This window comes from Primulina huaijiensis, chromosome 3, assembly GCF_012295235.1.
Source record: "Primulina huaijiensis isolate GDHJ02 chromosome 3, ASM1229523v2, whole genome shotgun sequence".
NCBI classification, from domain to species: Eukaryota; Viridiplantae; Streptophyta; class Magnoliopsida; order Lamiales; family Gesneriaceae; genus Primulina; species Primulina huaijiensis.
The window spans coordinates 3,516,389-3,532,638 of NC_133308.1; the positions used below are offsets into that span (position 1 = coordinate 3,516,389).

The 16,250-nt window shown below is 31.5% G+C and overlaps 1 protein-coding gene across 1 annotated transcript; it reads right to left on the bottom strand.

Annotated features, from left to right (window-relative positions):
• Positions 1 to 9,234: 9,234 nt before the first annotated feature.
• On the bottom strand, positions 9,235 to 11,585 carry LOC140973132 (heavy metal-associated isoprenylated plant protein 3-like). Its single transcript, XM_073435730.1, has 5 exons — positions 11,478 to 11,585; positions 11,230 to 11,377; positions 10,592 to 10,869; positions 9,862 to 9,949; positions 9,235 to 9,774 (listed from the first exon to the last, which is right to left on the bottom strand). The coding sequence occupies exons 1-5, from the start codon at positions 11,484 to 11,486 to the stop codon at positions 9,383 to 9,385; spliced, it is 915 nt and encodes a 304-aa protein (XP_073291831.1). The 5' UTR covers positions 11,487 to 11,585; the 3' UTR covers positions 9,235 to 9,382.
• Between the last annotated feature and the right edge of the window lie 4,665 nt (positions 11,586 to 16,250).

Here is a 16,250-nt window from a genome sequence, read left to right on the forward strand (position 1 = left end):
ACATGAGATACATGAGAGGGACAATAAGCTTTGGTTCTTTTATTCAAATATGCAACATATTATTATATAGTAACTCCTGTAGAGGAGTATAAACTTTTTTAGCTATTTATAGTAGCTGGTAATACAACACACATAAACTAAAAAGAGAAATAGTACAATTTATTTTAAAAATTGAAAATATTGAATGATGCATTCATCTTCCTTCTGGCTTAGTAATTATAAAAGCCTCATTCATATTTGAAACTCAGACTTCACTCCTATGAACTGCTTTGCTAGTTGTGACCGAAAACATCTTTTAGTGGGTGTATCACTAGTTAGTGGTCCGCTACGTTGTGGTGGTTGAGTGACTCATCCTCCACTAATGGAGTGATTTGATCACTTTTTTTTTTGTCCGGAAATATTTTGCTTTTGTATTGTCCCAGAGAAAATGTGATATTTCTGGACTTTCACTACTTGGATTTCTCTCTGCATTATGTTTTCGGTCAGATCTAGGCCGAAAATATTTCCTTAATTCTGACTTTTTCTGATTTGGGCATTTTGGATAGATTTTTTCTGAGCATCTTCTCACATGAGCTATATTACAGAATTTCCGAAGAGTTTTTTTCCCGACAACTAGCTATTCCACAAAAAATTTCTTTTCTTTCAAAATATTTCTTCTGCAGAGCTTGTAATTTTTCATGTCATCATATTTAACAAAAATAAATCTATTTATAAAATTTTGATATAATTTAAATATAAATTTGACTTTGTTCATCTCTATGAGACATACTCATAATCTCATGCTCATCTAATGGAGTCATATCGATTATAAGAAATACTACCTAAGAACAAGTCATATCGACTATAAAAAATGCAACAAAACAATACGTAAGTCATAACGACTATAAAAAAAAAACAGATAAACTGATAAAAATATGATTTCTTCAACAAAATAATTGACCGACCCATTGCAAAGTCTAGCGATTTCTAAACTATCAATGTACGAAACTACTCAGTCAACTTCATCTACAAGGACTGGAACACATGACTTAATCATCATAATTATACCAAGGCAGCCTCCATCTCAAAACTAATTATTTCCAAGATATGTACTCTCATTCACCCACAGTTCATTGGTGTCGCTTGAGAGTAGGGGGGGGCCTATGATGAGTTATAAGCTTAATTTCATAATTTGGCCAACTTTCCCTAAAAAAACCCAAGCACTTACACCCCTCTTAAAAAACATATAAATAGATTATCATAGTCATTATTCAAGGTACAGACTTTATCATTTTTCTATTTGAGCTCTCCAACATTCACACGATATCTATGAAATGTTTCTGAATTGAACGTTGGAATGTTTATATCAGATAACTTCATACACCTCTAATGTTTGTTTATGACATATGTAACAACCCATAAAGCTTGTTGTTTACATATCTACGGCTACATGAACGCGTCTATGAGCCCATTCAATGCAGCGTCATTCAATCTCTCACAACCGGATCTTTTTAACAAATGGTTCGGGCTACGATCCAGTGGGTTGAAGCCTGTTTCTTACCAATTTCTTGGGGCCAGGCCTAGGTTTTACACTCATTTGTGTGTCCGCATATTTTAAATAAAAATAATATGATAAACTCTCTTCCCCAGCTCAAAAAAAAAGTAAAATATTCATTTCTGTTGAAAAATTATTTAAAAATATGAAAAATATTTGTGTTAAAAATGTGAATGTTGAATGTTGAAAATTAGGTAAAATTAGGTGTTGAATATTGAAAATTAGTGTGTGATGATGTAGGTAATGATGTATTTTATTTTTGGATTATTTGTAAAAATTTTCTATAAATAGATCTCTCATTTGTGAAGAAAATCACAATTGAGTTGAGAGAAAAATATTATAAAGTGTGTAGTGTGATAATTTTGAGAGTTTGAGATTTTTACTTTTTACCGTAAATTTTTACTTTTTCACAACACGTTATCAGCACGAAGCTCTAAAAGTCCTCCATATTTTTCCAAGCTCCGAACAGAAGAAAAAGGTAACAAAAGTAATAATATTTATTTTACTGTTATTTATTTATTGTTTATATATGTAATATATAATATAATGTTATTGTTAGAAATAATAAAAATAATTTTTTCAAAAACTTGTTATAAATCCTGGGAGGATGTTAAGACGACATCCCACACTCCCGGTAAGGGATACGACAAGTATAAAAGCCTATAAGGTTTTTTAAAAAAAATAACTTATGACACCTAATTATAATAATGTGATATGATATACATAATTATTTAAATATGACTAATATTATATACACCATATTATTACCATAAAATTATACAAATACATACATTTATTTTCTTATACACCAACGGTAATAAACGGTAACAAAACGGCTAGTTTTTGCTCTATAAATACAATCTCACAAATACATTCAATCACTCCAACTTTCTCTTCTTCTCTAAAAATTATTCTTCATCAAATTTTCGAAGAAAAAAAGAAGATGGCTTTCACGAGGTTATTTTTAATTATTTTGGTTATCATACTCACCAGTCTTGTATTTATCGGAGAATATCCTCCTCGTGTGTTTTCTTTATTTTTACGAATACTTGTACTTGTTGTTTATCCATTACTTTGTATTGCAATATTCATTAACTAATAAAATGCATCGTAATTTTTAGTACCACCATGGCAAACTTGGCAAAGCTCGAATTCATCGCTCTTGATATTACTGGGAAAAACTATATGCCATGGACTCTTGATGTAGAAATGCATCTTGAGTCATTGGGTCTAAGCGAGACCATTAAAGAAAATGGTATATCTTCATCACAAGAAAAAGCAAAAGCTATAATATTTTTACGACGACACCTTGATGAAGGTTTAAAATGTGAATATCTCATCGAAAAAGATCCCATGGCTCTGTGGAAAGGATTAAAAGAGAGATTTGAACATATAAGGGAAGTTATACTTCCGACCGCCCGTGATGAATGGAATATGTTAAGATTCCAAGACTTTAAAAAAGTCAGTGATTACAATTCAGCGATGTATAGAATAATCTCGCAGTTAAAATTTTGTGGACATGAGGTTACAGAATCGGAAATGCTTGAAAAAACATTTTCCACGTTTCACGCATCAAATATAACACTACAGCAACAATATAGAGTGCGTGGATTTGCGAGATATTCTGAACTCATCGCCTGTCTTCTTGTGGCGGAAAAGAACAACGAGCTATTAATGAGAAATCATCAGTCCCGACCCACTGGATCAACAGCATTTCCAGAAGTAAATGCTGTAAGCAAAAATGAATTTAAACCTGGAAACCAAAATCAAAGTTACAGACAAGATTTTGGTCGAGGACAAAATCGAGGTCGTGGTCGTGGTCGTGGACGTGGACGTGGACGTGGAAGTGGTCGTGGTCGTGGACGCGGCCGTGGTTTTGAAAATAATCGAGATAGTTATTTCTATAACTCATCTCAAAAGAACGTCCCAAACCACCCACCGAAAAGGCATCAAGAGAATATGAGTGTTAATGAGAATCACTCAAAAAGATTTGAAAGTTCTTGTTTCAGATGTGGTACTCCAGGACATTGGTCCCGTATTTGTCGAGCCCCTGAGCACCTTTGTAAACTTTATAAAGAATCAATAAAGGGGAAAGAAAAGGAGACCAACTTTACTGAACACAGTGAACCTTTGAGTGGTTCAACTCATTTTGATGCTGGAGATTTTCTGATTGATTTCTCAGATAATGATCAATTTGATGGTGGAATAAATATGTAAAATATTTTATTTTTTATGTATTCGTATGATAATGTTTTATAGTGTGTTATATTGTATTGTATTTTATTGTCAATAATTTTATTTCATTGCATATTTTTTTGAAGTTCAAATATGGAAAATGCTACGAACCAAGCTGAAGTTTGCATACCTGATAGTGGTACAACGCACACTATCCTCCGAGATAAAAGATATTTCTTGGAACTAAAACCAACAAAAACAACGGTGAATACAATATCAGGTCCTGTAGACTTGATTAAAGGATGTGGTAAAGCACAATTTTTGTTACCTAATGGTACAAAATTTTTGATCAATGATGCTTTATATTCACCACAATCGAAAAGAAATTTGTTGAGTTTTAATGATATATATTCCCATGGGTATGATACTCAAACAATGAATGAAGGGAATGAGAAATATATGTGTCTTACCACATATAAATCAGGAAAGAAATATGTGATTGAAAAACTACCAATGCTCCCTACTGGATTGCATTATACACATATACGTCCCATTGAATCAAACATGGTAATTGATAATTCTTCAATATTAACCAATTGGCATGATCGATTAGGACATCCTGGTTCAACAATGATGCGAAGAATTATAGAAAATACACATGGTCATCCATTGAAAGACCAGAAGATCTTTCAGAATAATAAGTTTCAATGTAAAGCATGTTCTCTTGGAAAACTTATTATAAGACCATCACCAGCCAAAATCCAAACTGAATCACCAATGTTTCTTGAACGTATTCAGGGTGATATTTGTGGACCAATCCATCCACCATGTGGACCATTCAGATACTTTATGGTATTGATTGATGCCTCCAGCAGATGGTCACATGTATGTTTATTGTCAACTCGAAATGTTGCATTTGCAAGATTACTTGCTCAAATAATAAAATTGAGGAATCAATTTCCCGATTATACAATCAAGAAAATTAGACTTGATAATGCTGGTGAATTTACTTCCCAGACTTTCAATGATTATTGTATGTCTATGGGAATCATTGTTGAGCATCCTGTTGCTCATGTACATACTCAAAATGGATTGGCTGAATCATTGATTAAACGTCTGCAAATGATTGCTAGACCAATGATTATGAAAACAAAGCTCCCTATTTCTATATGGGGACATGCAATTTTACATGCTGCTTCATTAATTCGCATCAGACCAAGTGCATATCATAAATACTCCCCATTGCAGCTTGCATTTGGTAAAGAACCAGACATTTCTCATCTGAGAATTTTTGGATGTATGGTGTATGTGCCTATTGCACCACCTCAACGAAAGAAAATGGGACCTCAAAGAAAGATTGGAATTTATATTGGTTATGATAGTCCATCGATCATTCGATATCTTGAACCACAGACAGGCGACGTGTTCACAGCACGTTTTGCTGATTGTCATTTTAATGAGGAAATCTTCCCAATGTTAGGGGGAGAACAGAAACATACCGAAAAAGAAATTACATGGTATGTATCATCATTGTTACATCTGGATCCAAGAACAAAACAATGTGAAAAAGATGTACAGCAAATTGTGCACTTGCAAAGAATAGCAAATCAAATACCAGATGCATTTGCAGACACAAAAGGGGTAACTAAATCATATATACATGCTGCAAATGCCCCTGCTCGAATTGAAATTCCGAAGAAACAAATTGAAGATAGTCATGATGTCATTAAACGCCTGAAGCGTGGAAGGCCAGTTGGTTCCAAGGATAAAAATCCTCGAAAAAGAAAATTCATAGAGAAACACAATGATCACAAAATAGAGAATGATGTTCCTGAAGAAACACATAATGATCACAAAATAGAGAATGATGTTCCTGAAGAAACACATGATGATGAAAATGTTTTGTCAGAACCACAAACTGACGAGAATCATGAAATCTCTATCAATTATATTAATACTGGAAAAATATGGAACCGAAAAGATATAGAAGAAATTGATGATATATTTTCTTATAATGTGGCAATCGACATCATAAATGATAATGAAGATCATGAACCAAAATCTTTTGGTGAATGTAAAAATCGGCAGGATTGGATAAAATGGAAAGATGCCATCCAGGTTGAATTGGATTCGCTAAATAAACGTAATGTTTTTGGACCTATAGTCCTTACACCTGAAGGTGTAAAACCTGTTGGATACAAATGGGTTTTTATTCGAAAGCGAAATGAGAAAAATGAAATAGTAAGATATAAAGCTCGACTTGTTGCACAAGGTTTTTCTCAAAGGCCTGGAATTGATTATGAAGAAACGTATTCTCCTGTGATGGATGCAATTACGTTTCGGTATTTGATTAGCTTGGCAGTATCTGAAAATTTAGAAATGCGTCTTATGGATGTTGTTACAGCCTACTTATATGGATCACTTGATAGTAATATATATATGAAAATCCCTGAAGGATTTAAGATGCCTGAAGCACAAAGTTCAAAACCCAGAGAATGTTATTCTGTGAAATTACTAAGATCATTATATGGGTTGAAGCAATCCGGCAGAATGTGGTATAATAGGCTAAGTGATCACTTGATGAAAAAGGGATATGTAAATAATTCAATATGCCCTTGTGTTTTCATTAAGAAAACAACATCCGGATGCGTAATTATTGCTGTATATGTTGATGATTTAAACATCATTGGAACAAATAAGGAAATTCAAGAAGTTGTGTCATACTTGAAAGAAGAATTTGAAATGAAGGATCTTGGAAAAACCAAGTATTGTCTGGGTTTACAAATTGAACAAAAAGAATGTGGAATATTTGTTCACCAGACAAATTATACAGAAAAGATCCTTAAACGTTTTAATATGGACAAATCAAATCCTTTAAGTACTCCAATGGTTGTTAGATCATTAAACATAGAAAAGGATCCATTCCGTCCATGTGAAGATGATGAAGATATTCTTGGTCCAGAAGTACCATATCTAAGTGCTATCGGTGCCCTTATGTATCTTACAAATTGTACAAGGCCTGATATATCTTTTGCCGTAAATTTATTGGCAAGATTTAGCACATATCCAACAAAGAGACATTGGAACGGAATTAAACATATATTCCGTTATCTACGAGGAACGACAGACTTGGGACTTTTGTATTCAAAAGATGCTAATCCAAGTATAATTGGTTATGCCGATGCTGGATACTTATCTGATCCACACAAAGCACGTTCTCAAACTGGATATGTATTTACTCGTGGAGGCACTGCAATTTCTTGGCGTTCACAGAAACAAACACTTGTAACAACTTCATCAAATCATGCCGAGATTATTGCACTACATGAAGCAAGCCGTGAATGTGTGTGGTTAAAATCAATGACTCAACATATCCAAATCTCATGCGGATTATCATTCGACGAGAAGCCTGTGATACTATATGAAGATAATGCTGCATGTGTTGCTCAAATGAAAGAAGGATACATAAAAAGCGACAGAACTAAACATATTCCTCCTAAGTTCTTCGCATTCACCAAGGAGCTTGAGAAGAATAAATGTATTGATGTTCGTCACATTCAATCAAGTGAAAACTCATCAGATCTCTTCACAAAGGCACTTCCTACGACAATATTCAGAAAGCACATATATAATATTGGGATGCGCAATCTACGAAATTTGTGAAGAATTGTTCGTGTCAACATGAGGGGGAGTTTACGTGACTGCACTCTTTTTCCCTTACTATGGTTTTTATCCCAATGGGTTTTTCCTAGTAAGGTTTTTAACGAGGCAGTATAAAAACACGTAATGTATACAATCATTATGATCATCATCACAAGGGGGAGTGTTGAAAAATTATTTAAAAATGTGAAAAATATTTGTGTTGAAAATGTGAATGTTGAATGTTGAAAATTAGGTAAAATTAGGTGTTGAATATTGAAAATTAGTGTGTGATGATGTAGGTAATGATGTATTTTATTTTTGGATTATTTGTAAAAATTTTCTATAAATAGATCTCTCATTTGTGAAGAAAATCACAATTGAGTTGAGAGAAAAATATTATAAAGTGTGTAGTGTGATAATTTTGAGAGTTTGAGATTTTTACTTTTTACCGTAAATTTTTACTTTTTCATAACAATTTCATTATTTTTTTCCCTCTTTTTCCCTAGCTAGGATTTGTACAAATTCCTTTAGAAATTTATCAATATATGCAGAAATTGAATATGATCATAATATGATCATACTCGAAAGAGAAACTGAAAGTACTGTAGAATTTAAGAAATACTAAAATTTATTGATATTCTACACACACTCGCAAACAAATACATAAGTGCACGCGCACATACATATAAATATATAAACTATAAATCAATATTTTAAAATTGTAAGAGAAATGACATGATACTATGGCCTCCCCACTTCATTCCACGTCATTTTTAATTATTTTATCCGATTAATCTATAATATCCGGCTTTCAAAAATGGAATATATAATTTAATTATGTATTTAAAAAAAAAGAAATAATAAGAATGATTAAATGATTCAATATGAATTCGGATTCTCAATCTCTTTCCGTATGTATAAATTCCACAGTTCACACCACCATCACTCAACTTGTCCTTGTTTTTCCTACTTGGTGTAATCATCACTTCCAGCCCTACCGTCACATGCAGTCCAGATATACCGCTTTTGCCCTACTCCTTTTAATATTAAACCGGAACCACGCCTTCTTTATATTTTGTATTTTAGTCGCATTTAGAGTTTAGTGATTGGAATTGTAGAATGTACGTATAGCCACTAAAATCGCATTTTTGCCAGTGTAGCTATGTTGAACTTGGATATACTCTTTGGCAATTTTGTTTGTCCCGACACTTTTCCTATTCTAATTGATTATGTAAATAAAATTGCACTTTCAAAGAGGCTAAAAATGTCCATTCCCTTTGCCGTTTTCCCTGTCAAAAAAATACACTTTGCCATTTCCTTGAAACACATTATTATATATTTATCTATTTGAAAAGTGGGATTTAAAATAATCTAAGTTGTGTATGCTTTTGCACAAAAAAAATATGAAATTATGGTAAAAACTTGTGTGAGACGGTCTCACGGTCGTATTTTGTGAGATGGATCTCTTATTTGGGTCATCCATGAAAAAGTATTACTTTTTATGCTAAGAGTATTAATTTTTATTGTGAATATCGGTAGAGTTGACCTGTCTCACAGATAAAAATTCGTGAAACCGTCTCACAAAAGATCTATTCATGAATGATTATGGCAAAGGAATCTAACCTGCATAGGTAAAACATATTTGCTTCAATTCTTGGTGTCACTTTTTCAGTTTCAATGTAGAATATTATTTTTCTCTAAACAAATGAATTCCCAACTTAAATACTAATTTACTTATATTGAAAGTGAGCTACTAAAGTTTCACAATGAAGTATCTATCCATTGAGACCAAGCTTGTAGTTCAATTGATCTCACCCGTTACCCCTTGCTCTTAAACTAAGGTTCGAATCTCCTTCTCGTATTTTTTTTAAAAAAAATTTGCATTATCATAATATACAATTGCCAATTATATTATATATTGGAAATGGGACAATGGAAACAACAAAAATTCATTGATGATTAACCACTGCCATCGCATGCAAAAAGACCTAATTACCCCTCAGCATGGTTATTTACAAATTTGCACCTCTCTCACATAACGCTACAAGCATTAGGGTTCTCATCGCTGAACAGTTGCGGAGCATGGAGGAGCCCGACTGGAAACGGGTTATAATGAAACTGGTCCCCAGCAGGACCCGGCCCGTACATAAACGGATAAGTGTATCCGACCTGATACTGCATCTTGTTCCCTTCCATCTTCTCGCCGCCGCCCCCACTCCCTGCCTCGCCTCCATCTCCTCCTCCACCGCCCTTCTTCTTGTCGCCGCCGCCACCCTCTTTCTTCTCCCCTTCCTTCTTCGGCGGTACGATTTCAACGTTCTTCTTCAGATGCTTCTTCAGCATCTCAGCCAAAGCCTTCATATCCATGGCGCCGGTCACTGTCACGAGCTCCTTCTGCCTGTCGATATTCATATCCTGATATCCTGGAAAATAGATAGAAACATTCCCTCAGTTGGAACGAATTCGCCCCTAGTTGATATTATTAATCGACCATTTGAATATATTTTTACCCTTAGTTTTGATGACGATTTTGCGGATTTTCTGAATGCATCCCTCACAGTGCAGATTGATCTTCAGCACAGCCGTCGTAACAGGAATCTGCGACAATGGAGGAAAATGTACGTTAGTACAAAATTATCATTAATCAATGCTTCAGTGAAACTATAAAAACGTAGATGGATTTTGCTAAGATGCGCGTGGTCCACGTGGCCCATCTGAGAACACGTGGGAGTTACGCAAAATTGAATGGGAATCGAGAGACGAAGATCAAAACGTTAAAAAAAATTTTAATGGGTTTGACGTTAAGTATATCAACCAACTGCGCTGCATCAAATGCGAGATAATGCAACTGCATGACGCTATCGTGCGCTGGTGACTTGCCCGTACGATTTCACATGGCACGTGACTAAAAAAATAAACGTACCAAGATATTTCTAGGGATTTAACTTCTATAATTCAATTTAATTTAAGAACCCAATTCAATTTCGAGGTGAAAAAGGGGAGATGGTACATTCAACAAAATATGTATCAATATACAAAATGAAGAGAACTAACGTGCGCCGGGGGTGGGGCGGAAAGGACAAAAGGACATCAGAATAAACAAATTCTCCGTGCGTAAAAGCAGAAGCGCACAATAGGGAACAGCGCAGAAAAGGTAATAGTTTAATTTGGTGCAGTGAAAATGGAAGAAAATGATTGGAGTAAAAACAATGGTGTCTCTGATAAATTAAAAAACAGTACCTCCTTCTCCTTGGATTTTTTATCATCAGGTTTATCCTTTGAGTTTTTGTCTTTGGATTCTTTTTTCTTCTCTTGTTTATGATTGTCGCCACCATTGTTCTCTTTGCCTTCTGCGTTATCTTTGTTGTCGCCATTGTTGGCCTCCTTCTTGGGCACTGGTGAAATCAATTCGATCTTTTTGTGGGTTTTTTGCTCCACTTTTTCCCTGAGTTTGAGCGGATCTACTTTTCCGACTACCGTAATCTTCTGACCCTCGCCGATGGTTGCAGTATCCACACCTTTTGGAGATGGTAATAGAAATCAACACATTTATTATTATTATCATCATCAAACGATATGTGTACAGTTACGAAAAATCCAAATAGAGCCCATTAAAAAGATAAAAGTACAGAGGATTCCCAGAAAATGAAACGGGTAAAAAAAAAAACAAGAACGCTTCTAGGCCAGAAAATTTTGAGGCGGATGAAACAGAGCCCATTAAAAGTTACAGCAGAGGAGAAACGGGTAAACATCTGAGAGTTGGTTGTGGGTAAGGGGAAAAAGAAAAGAAATCCTGGGATTCCATTCAGATTCCATGAAAATAGAGGAAAATTTCCCATGCACACACAGCGATGAAGGAAAAAAATAGCATAGTCTACCATCGAAAGAGAGAATGCACTTGATGACTTTGGTAGCGCATCCATCACAATGCAAATCAGCCTTCAAAACCACCGTGACATTTCCCTTGCCGCCTCCATCATCATTTTTCTTGTTATCTCCTTCTTTGGCATCGGTGTTCTTCTGCTGCTGCATCAATCCAGCAAAAAAGAGAACCCAAAAAACATTAATAAAAAACGATCCACCATTAAAAAAATGCCATAAAAGTGTAGCGGATGATTCTTCTTACCTCACCCATTGGGGATACAGTAACCAGAAATTACTATGATTTAGTGGAATATTGTAGAGTAGAGTTATTAGGAAATCAAAGTGCAGGACTATAATGGCGGATGTAAATATTTTATATAGCAAGGAAGCAAAAGGGAAGTCGCGTGCTTGTGGGACTAGGGACGTCAAACGTGCGGAAATTTCACCAGGACAACGTGTGGATTGGGCCGGGTTGAGGTGCTTAACATCGAAATAAGAAAACTTTCCTCCTTTGGGCCCCCATTACTTTACACCTTTGAAGTCTTTCTAGATTTTCCCGTTTATTTTTTACATAAAAATGGCGATTGCTTATTAATATATTTTGTATTTATTTATTTTTTATGTTCCATGATACGAATTTGATGTAGATGATTCTCTCTCTTTGGCGTTGACGAGATAAGGTAGTATCTAAATCGACTGTCAAAGAGTTCGTATCCGAACATGGTAATACTAATGTTGATAGTGTTTATACGACAAAACATTAGTAATAAAATCAACTGTTAAGATAATATTTTTAAAATAGCTTGAACTCAACTCTCTATTTGTTAAAAAAAAATTAAAACTTTATGTAACCTTCATCAAATGTCTATTAATTGGGCTTTTCCCATAAAAGGTGTTCCATTTTTTTGGTTCAAACGTATGGAAATTTGAATGTAATAAATAATTAAGTAATTTGTGAAATAAGATATAATAGATTGTCATAAATTTTTAAAGAGTGTACTCTTGTTGAATTTTACACCAAGTCAGACATATACTTTTGAAATGTTCATGTATTGATTTTCAATACACTCATATGAGATCTTTTTACGAGTCAGATTTATGAGACAGATCTCCAACTTGACCCGGTCTATGAGAAAATATTACCTTTCATGCTAAAAGTATTAATTTTCTTGGTAAATACTAGTTACTCTGCACACGCGATGCGTGTGTATACAGTCTTTTTTATCATTATCGATGGACTAAAGTGAAATTTGACAAATTATGGAGGGACTAAATTGATATTTGAATTATTGAAATAAAAAAAATAAAAATAAAAGTGGGTGTTGAAATTCAAAAAAATAAAAAAAACAAAGGTGTAATATTAGTTTTATATAAGAGTAAAGTTGGAAGAAAAAGTTAGTGTCCTTCCTAAATAGTTACTATCATGTCCTCAAACTTAGTAAAATAGAATATACCGATTGAGTTAATCAATGTAATTAATATAATCTATAAGATCGTCTCAAGACTTACTTTTTGAATAGATGTTAGAATCACAGGTAAGATGATGTGAATCTTTACTATAAGAAACTTGTTTGACTAAATTTATCTTAAATATTTGATAAAAGACAGAATTCGTGATATATTTCAGCAACTTACAACCCCTCATATCTAGTCTGATTTTAAATACAAACTCTTAGAATATCTGAATAAAATAAATTTTCATACAAGAAAAAAATGGAGAGGAATATGAACAAATCATCAAAAGGCTGAGAAAAAAATGAAATATTATTGAATTTGAATATAAAATTAGACATCGAAATTATTTTGAATATAAGACCTAATTATTTTTAAAAATCTTAATAATTTATTTTAAAATTTTATAAAATTGTGGTTAAAATTTATAACAAACACTTGTAAATATATTCTATGATATTAAATCTCTTAGAAAATTATAATTTCATAAAAAAAAAAGTTTAATTCAATATAGCTAGAATTAAACCTGTCATTTTGGATTTTATTCGTCGGACAAATCAATCACGCCACTAAAAAAAAGTTTGTTGAGTTCCCATTTTGGCGGCCCATATGAAGATGGGCCGAAATTTGTGGCCCGTTGGAGTTGCAAGTTAGGGGCGAGGCTTATCGATATAATAATATTATACATTAATAAAATAACACATTAAATAAATCATATATACAACTAAATATATTTTAATATAATTATAAAATTATATTACAATAAATATATGTAGCAGAAACTTGGAATTACTATTGTCGGACGATCTAATCAACTTGCTCACCATTTTAATTTTTAAAATATAATATCGATCTGTTAAAAATTCTAGAAATTTTTCAACATTAAAGTTATAAATCATGAAAAAATAAATTTGCTAGAAAAAAATAAGGGGAAGTTGGCGAAAAATCCCCAATCAAAATATTTCTTTGGGTTCACTCCCTACCCACAAAATTGTGGTACTATGTCATACAAAATGTGGTACACTTCATGTAGAAATGTGATACTAAAAAAGTACCCAGAGACTATTTTTTCAATTAGTGCACTTCGACATTTGAAAGGTTTTTCATTTGATTAAGACATTTATGTTAAGTTTCATGGTTTTTCAACATATACTTTAATGTAAATATATAAAAATAATATTTTTATCAATATATTAAAATATATTTTAGCTTTGTATATGGTTTATTTATTAAGTTGTAATTTTATTAATCAGTAAAATGTATTTTGATAAACAAACTATTGATAATAAACAAATTGATACGTGATCAAACTAAAATATCAATTTTACTTTTAATCTAATTTTCTTTTGGTACAATTATTTTTATTAAATTTGATACATATCTATTTTATTTCAAATTTGTTTAATTTTTTAAAATCTTATATTTTATTAAAAAAAACGTATTATGATAAAAAAAAGTATCATATTATTTGTATTAAAATATTAAAATTATTAATTAATACAAATATATACCAACAAATGAATTACATACTCAAATATAATATATTTTAAATATATTTCTAAATAGATAATAAAATAATATTATTTAGGTATTTAAGTTAGGAATCAAATCAACCTTAATCATTATTTTTGTTTTTTGAAATCTGATATTGATCCGTTAAGAATTCGAAATTTTTTTTATATAAACAAGTAAATCATTTTTAAAAATATCATGGAAAAAGAGGTTGCACTTGGCTGTCATAACATTGACATTATGACACATGAATTTCATTCATTGTCTCGATTTGTATAGTTCCGATATTCAAATTTTTTACTTTTGAATTTCAAGATTTGTGATATGTACTTTAATCTAAATAAAAAATATTTATTTTATTATATTTTAATTAATAAATTAAAATATCTTTCGCTTTGTATATGATTTATTTATTAAGTTTTATTTTATTAATATATACAATATAGACGGAGAAAATCTATTATTTATTATATATTTATAAATATGTTTTGAAATATATTATTGTTTAATATGAAATATATTATTGTTTAATATATTTAGTTAATAATTATAAAATTTTTTATAAAAAAATGTATGATACGGATTTATTATAATATAATTTTAATTTATTTTGATAATTTTATTCAATAAAAATATTGAAAAATAAAATGTTTATATTTGAATTTAATAAAATATTTGATTTAATAGCAATTTAGAGGATGTGTACAAATTAAATTTTTAGTCTGATTATGAACCAATGAAACTATTTACAATAGTTCATGTACCAATTTGTTCATTTATCAATAGTTCTTGTACCAATTTTTTAATCTTTTATTAATATATAATATAGATAGAGAAAATATCATTTTATTATATATTTATAAATATTTGTAAAAATACATTATAGTTGAATATATATTTATTAGTTAAAAATTAGATTATAATATAATTTTAATGCTTAAAAATAAAATATGCATTTAGTTTAATTTAATAATAATATTGGACGTAATAACCATTTTGAGGACATTTACAATTGAATTTTTTGTTGAACATGTATCAATTAAACCATACACAATAATTTATATATCAATTTATCAATTTTCGAATACCAAAATCCTTTTAACTCATTAGTTATAATGGTGTTTGTGTATAATTGATGGATTTTGAAATATCATTGATTCATGTATGATTGATGAATTTTGAAATATTTATATTATTTATAATGGTTTAACGAATATTCAAAAATTTATATTATTTATAATGATTTTTGTTTTTGAAATTTTTCGCTCATTTGATGATGGGTCATATCGACCTGTTTGACAACTGTATCTAGCATTTGAGAAACATTAAGATAAAAAATAAAAAAATGAAATTGAAATATAGGCGGAATAATCATTAAAGATTAGTGTTCTATACACCTATGTAATTAGGAGTATTGAACATTTGATTACTGATGGAATCGAATTTCATAAAATCGAATCGTTTTTTTATAAAAAACCGAAACCGATCCTAATTTTGCGTAAACCGAACGAAACTAAAACGATTAACCGATCTTATTGAAAATTAAAATCAAATCTCCAAATTATCAATTTAACAAAATTAATGCTCGCCAACTGTGTAGCTTTAAGCGAACAAGTAGGGCAAATAGCCCACATTCATCAGCTAATAAACATGCTAACGTCATCCTGACCACCCCTTGTAAAAATCTTAATATTCACAAAATCTCATATGAAAAATCAACATACTTAATAAACTTTTAAAATTTGGCTCACATGTCTCATACTCAATTTAAAATATATTAATTATCAAATGAATTTTATATCATTGAATTATCAGATCGTTCTTGGGTGTTTTCCAAATCAATTTTGGGCTTAATTTACTTGATTTTTGGACGAAATCAGAGCAATTGTTTATGGGGTTTGAAAGAGGAAGGTGAGAAACACACTTCTCGGTGATTGCTCAGCGGTGATGTCGTCGGAAAATGGTTGGGCGAGTTCCGAAAAGTTCAGAGTGGGTTCGAGTTAGACTGATAAGAAAATTGAATGATAAGGCTATGAAGAAAGAAGAAAGAAAAGTTGTTGAATTTTGAATG

Excerpts from the sequence above, each read along its gene's own strand:
- LOC140973132 (XM_073435730.1), bottom strand. Across the intron at positions 10,870-11,229 it reads GTGCATTCTCTCTTTCGATG|GTGTGGATACTGCAACCATC; the intron begins GTAGACTATGCT and ends CATCTCCAAAAG. Across the intron at positions 9,775-9,861 it reads AATCGTCATCAAAACTAAGG|GATATCAGGATATGAATATC; the intron begins GTAAAAATATAT and ends TCTATTTTCCAG.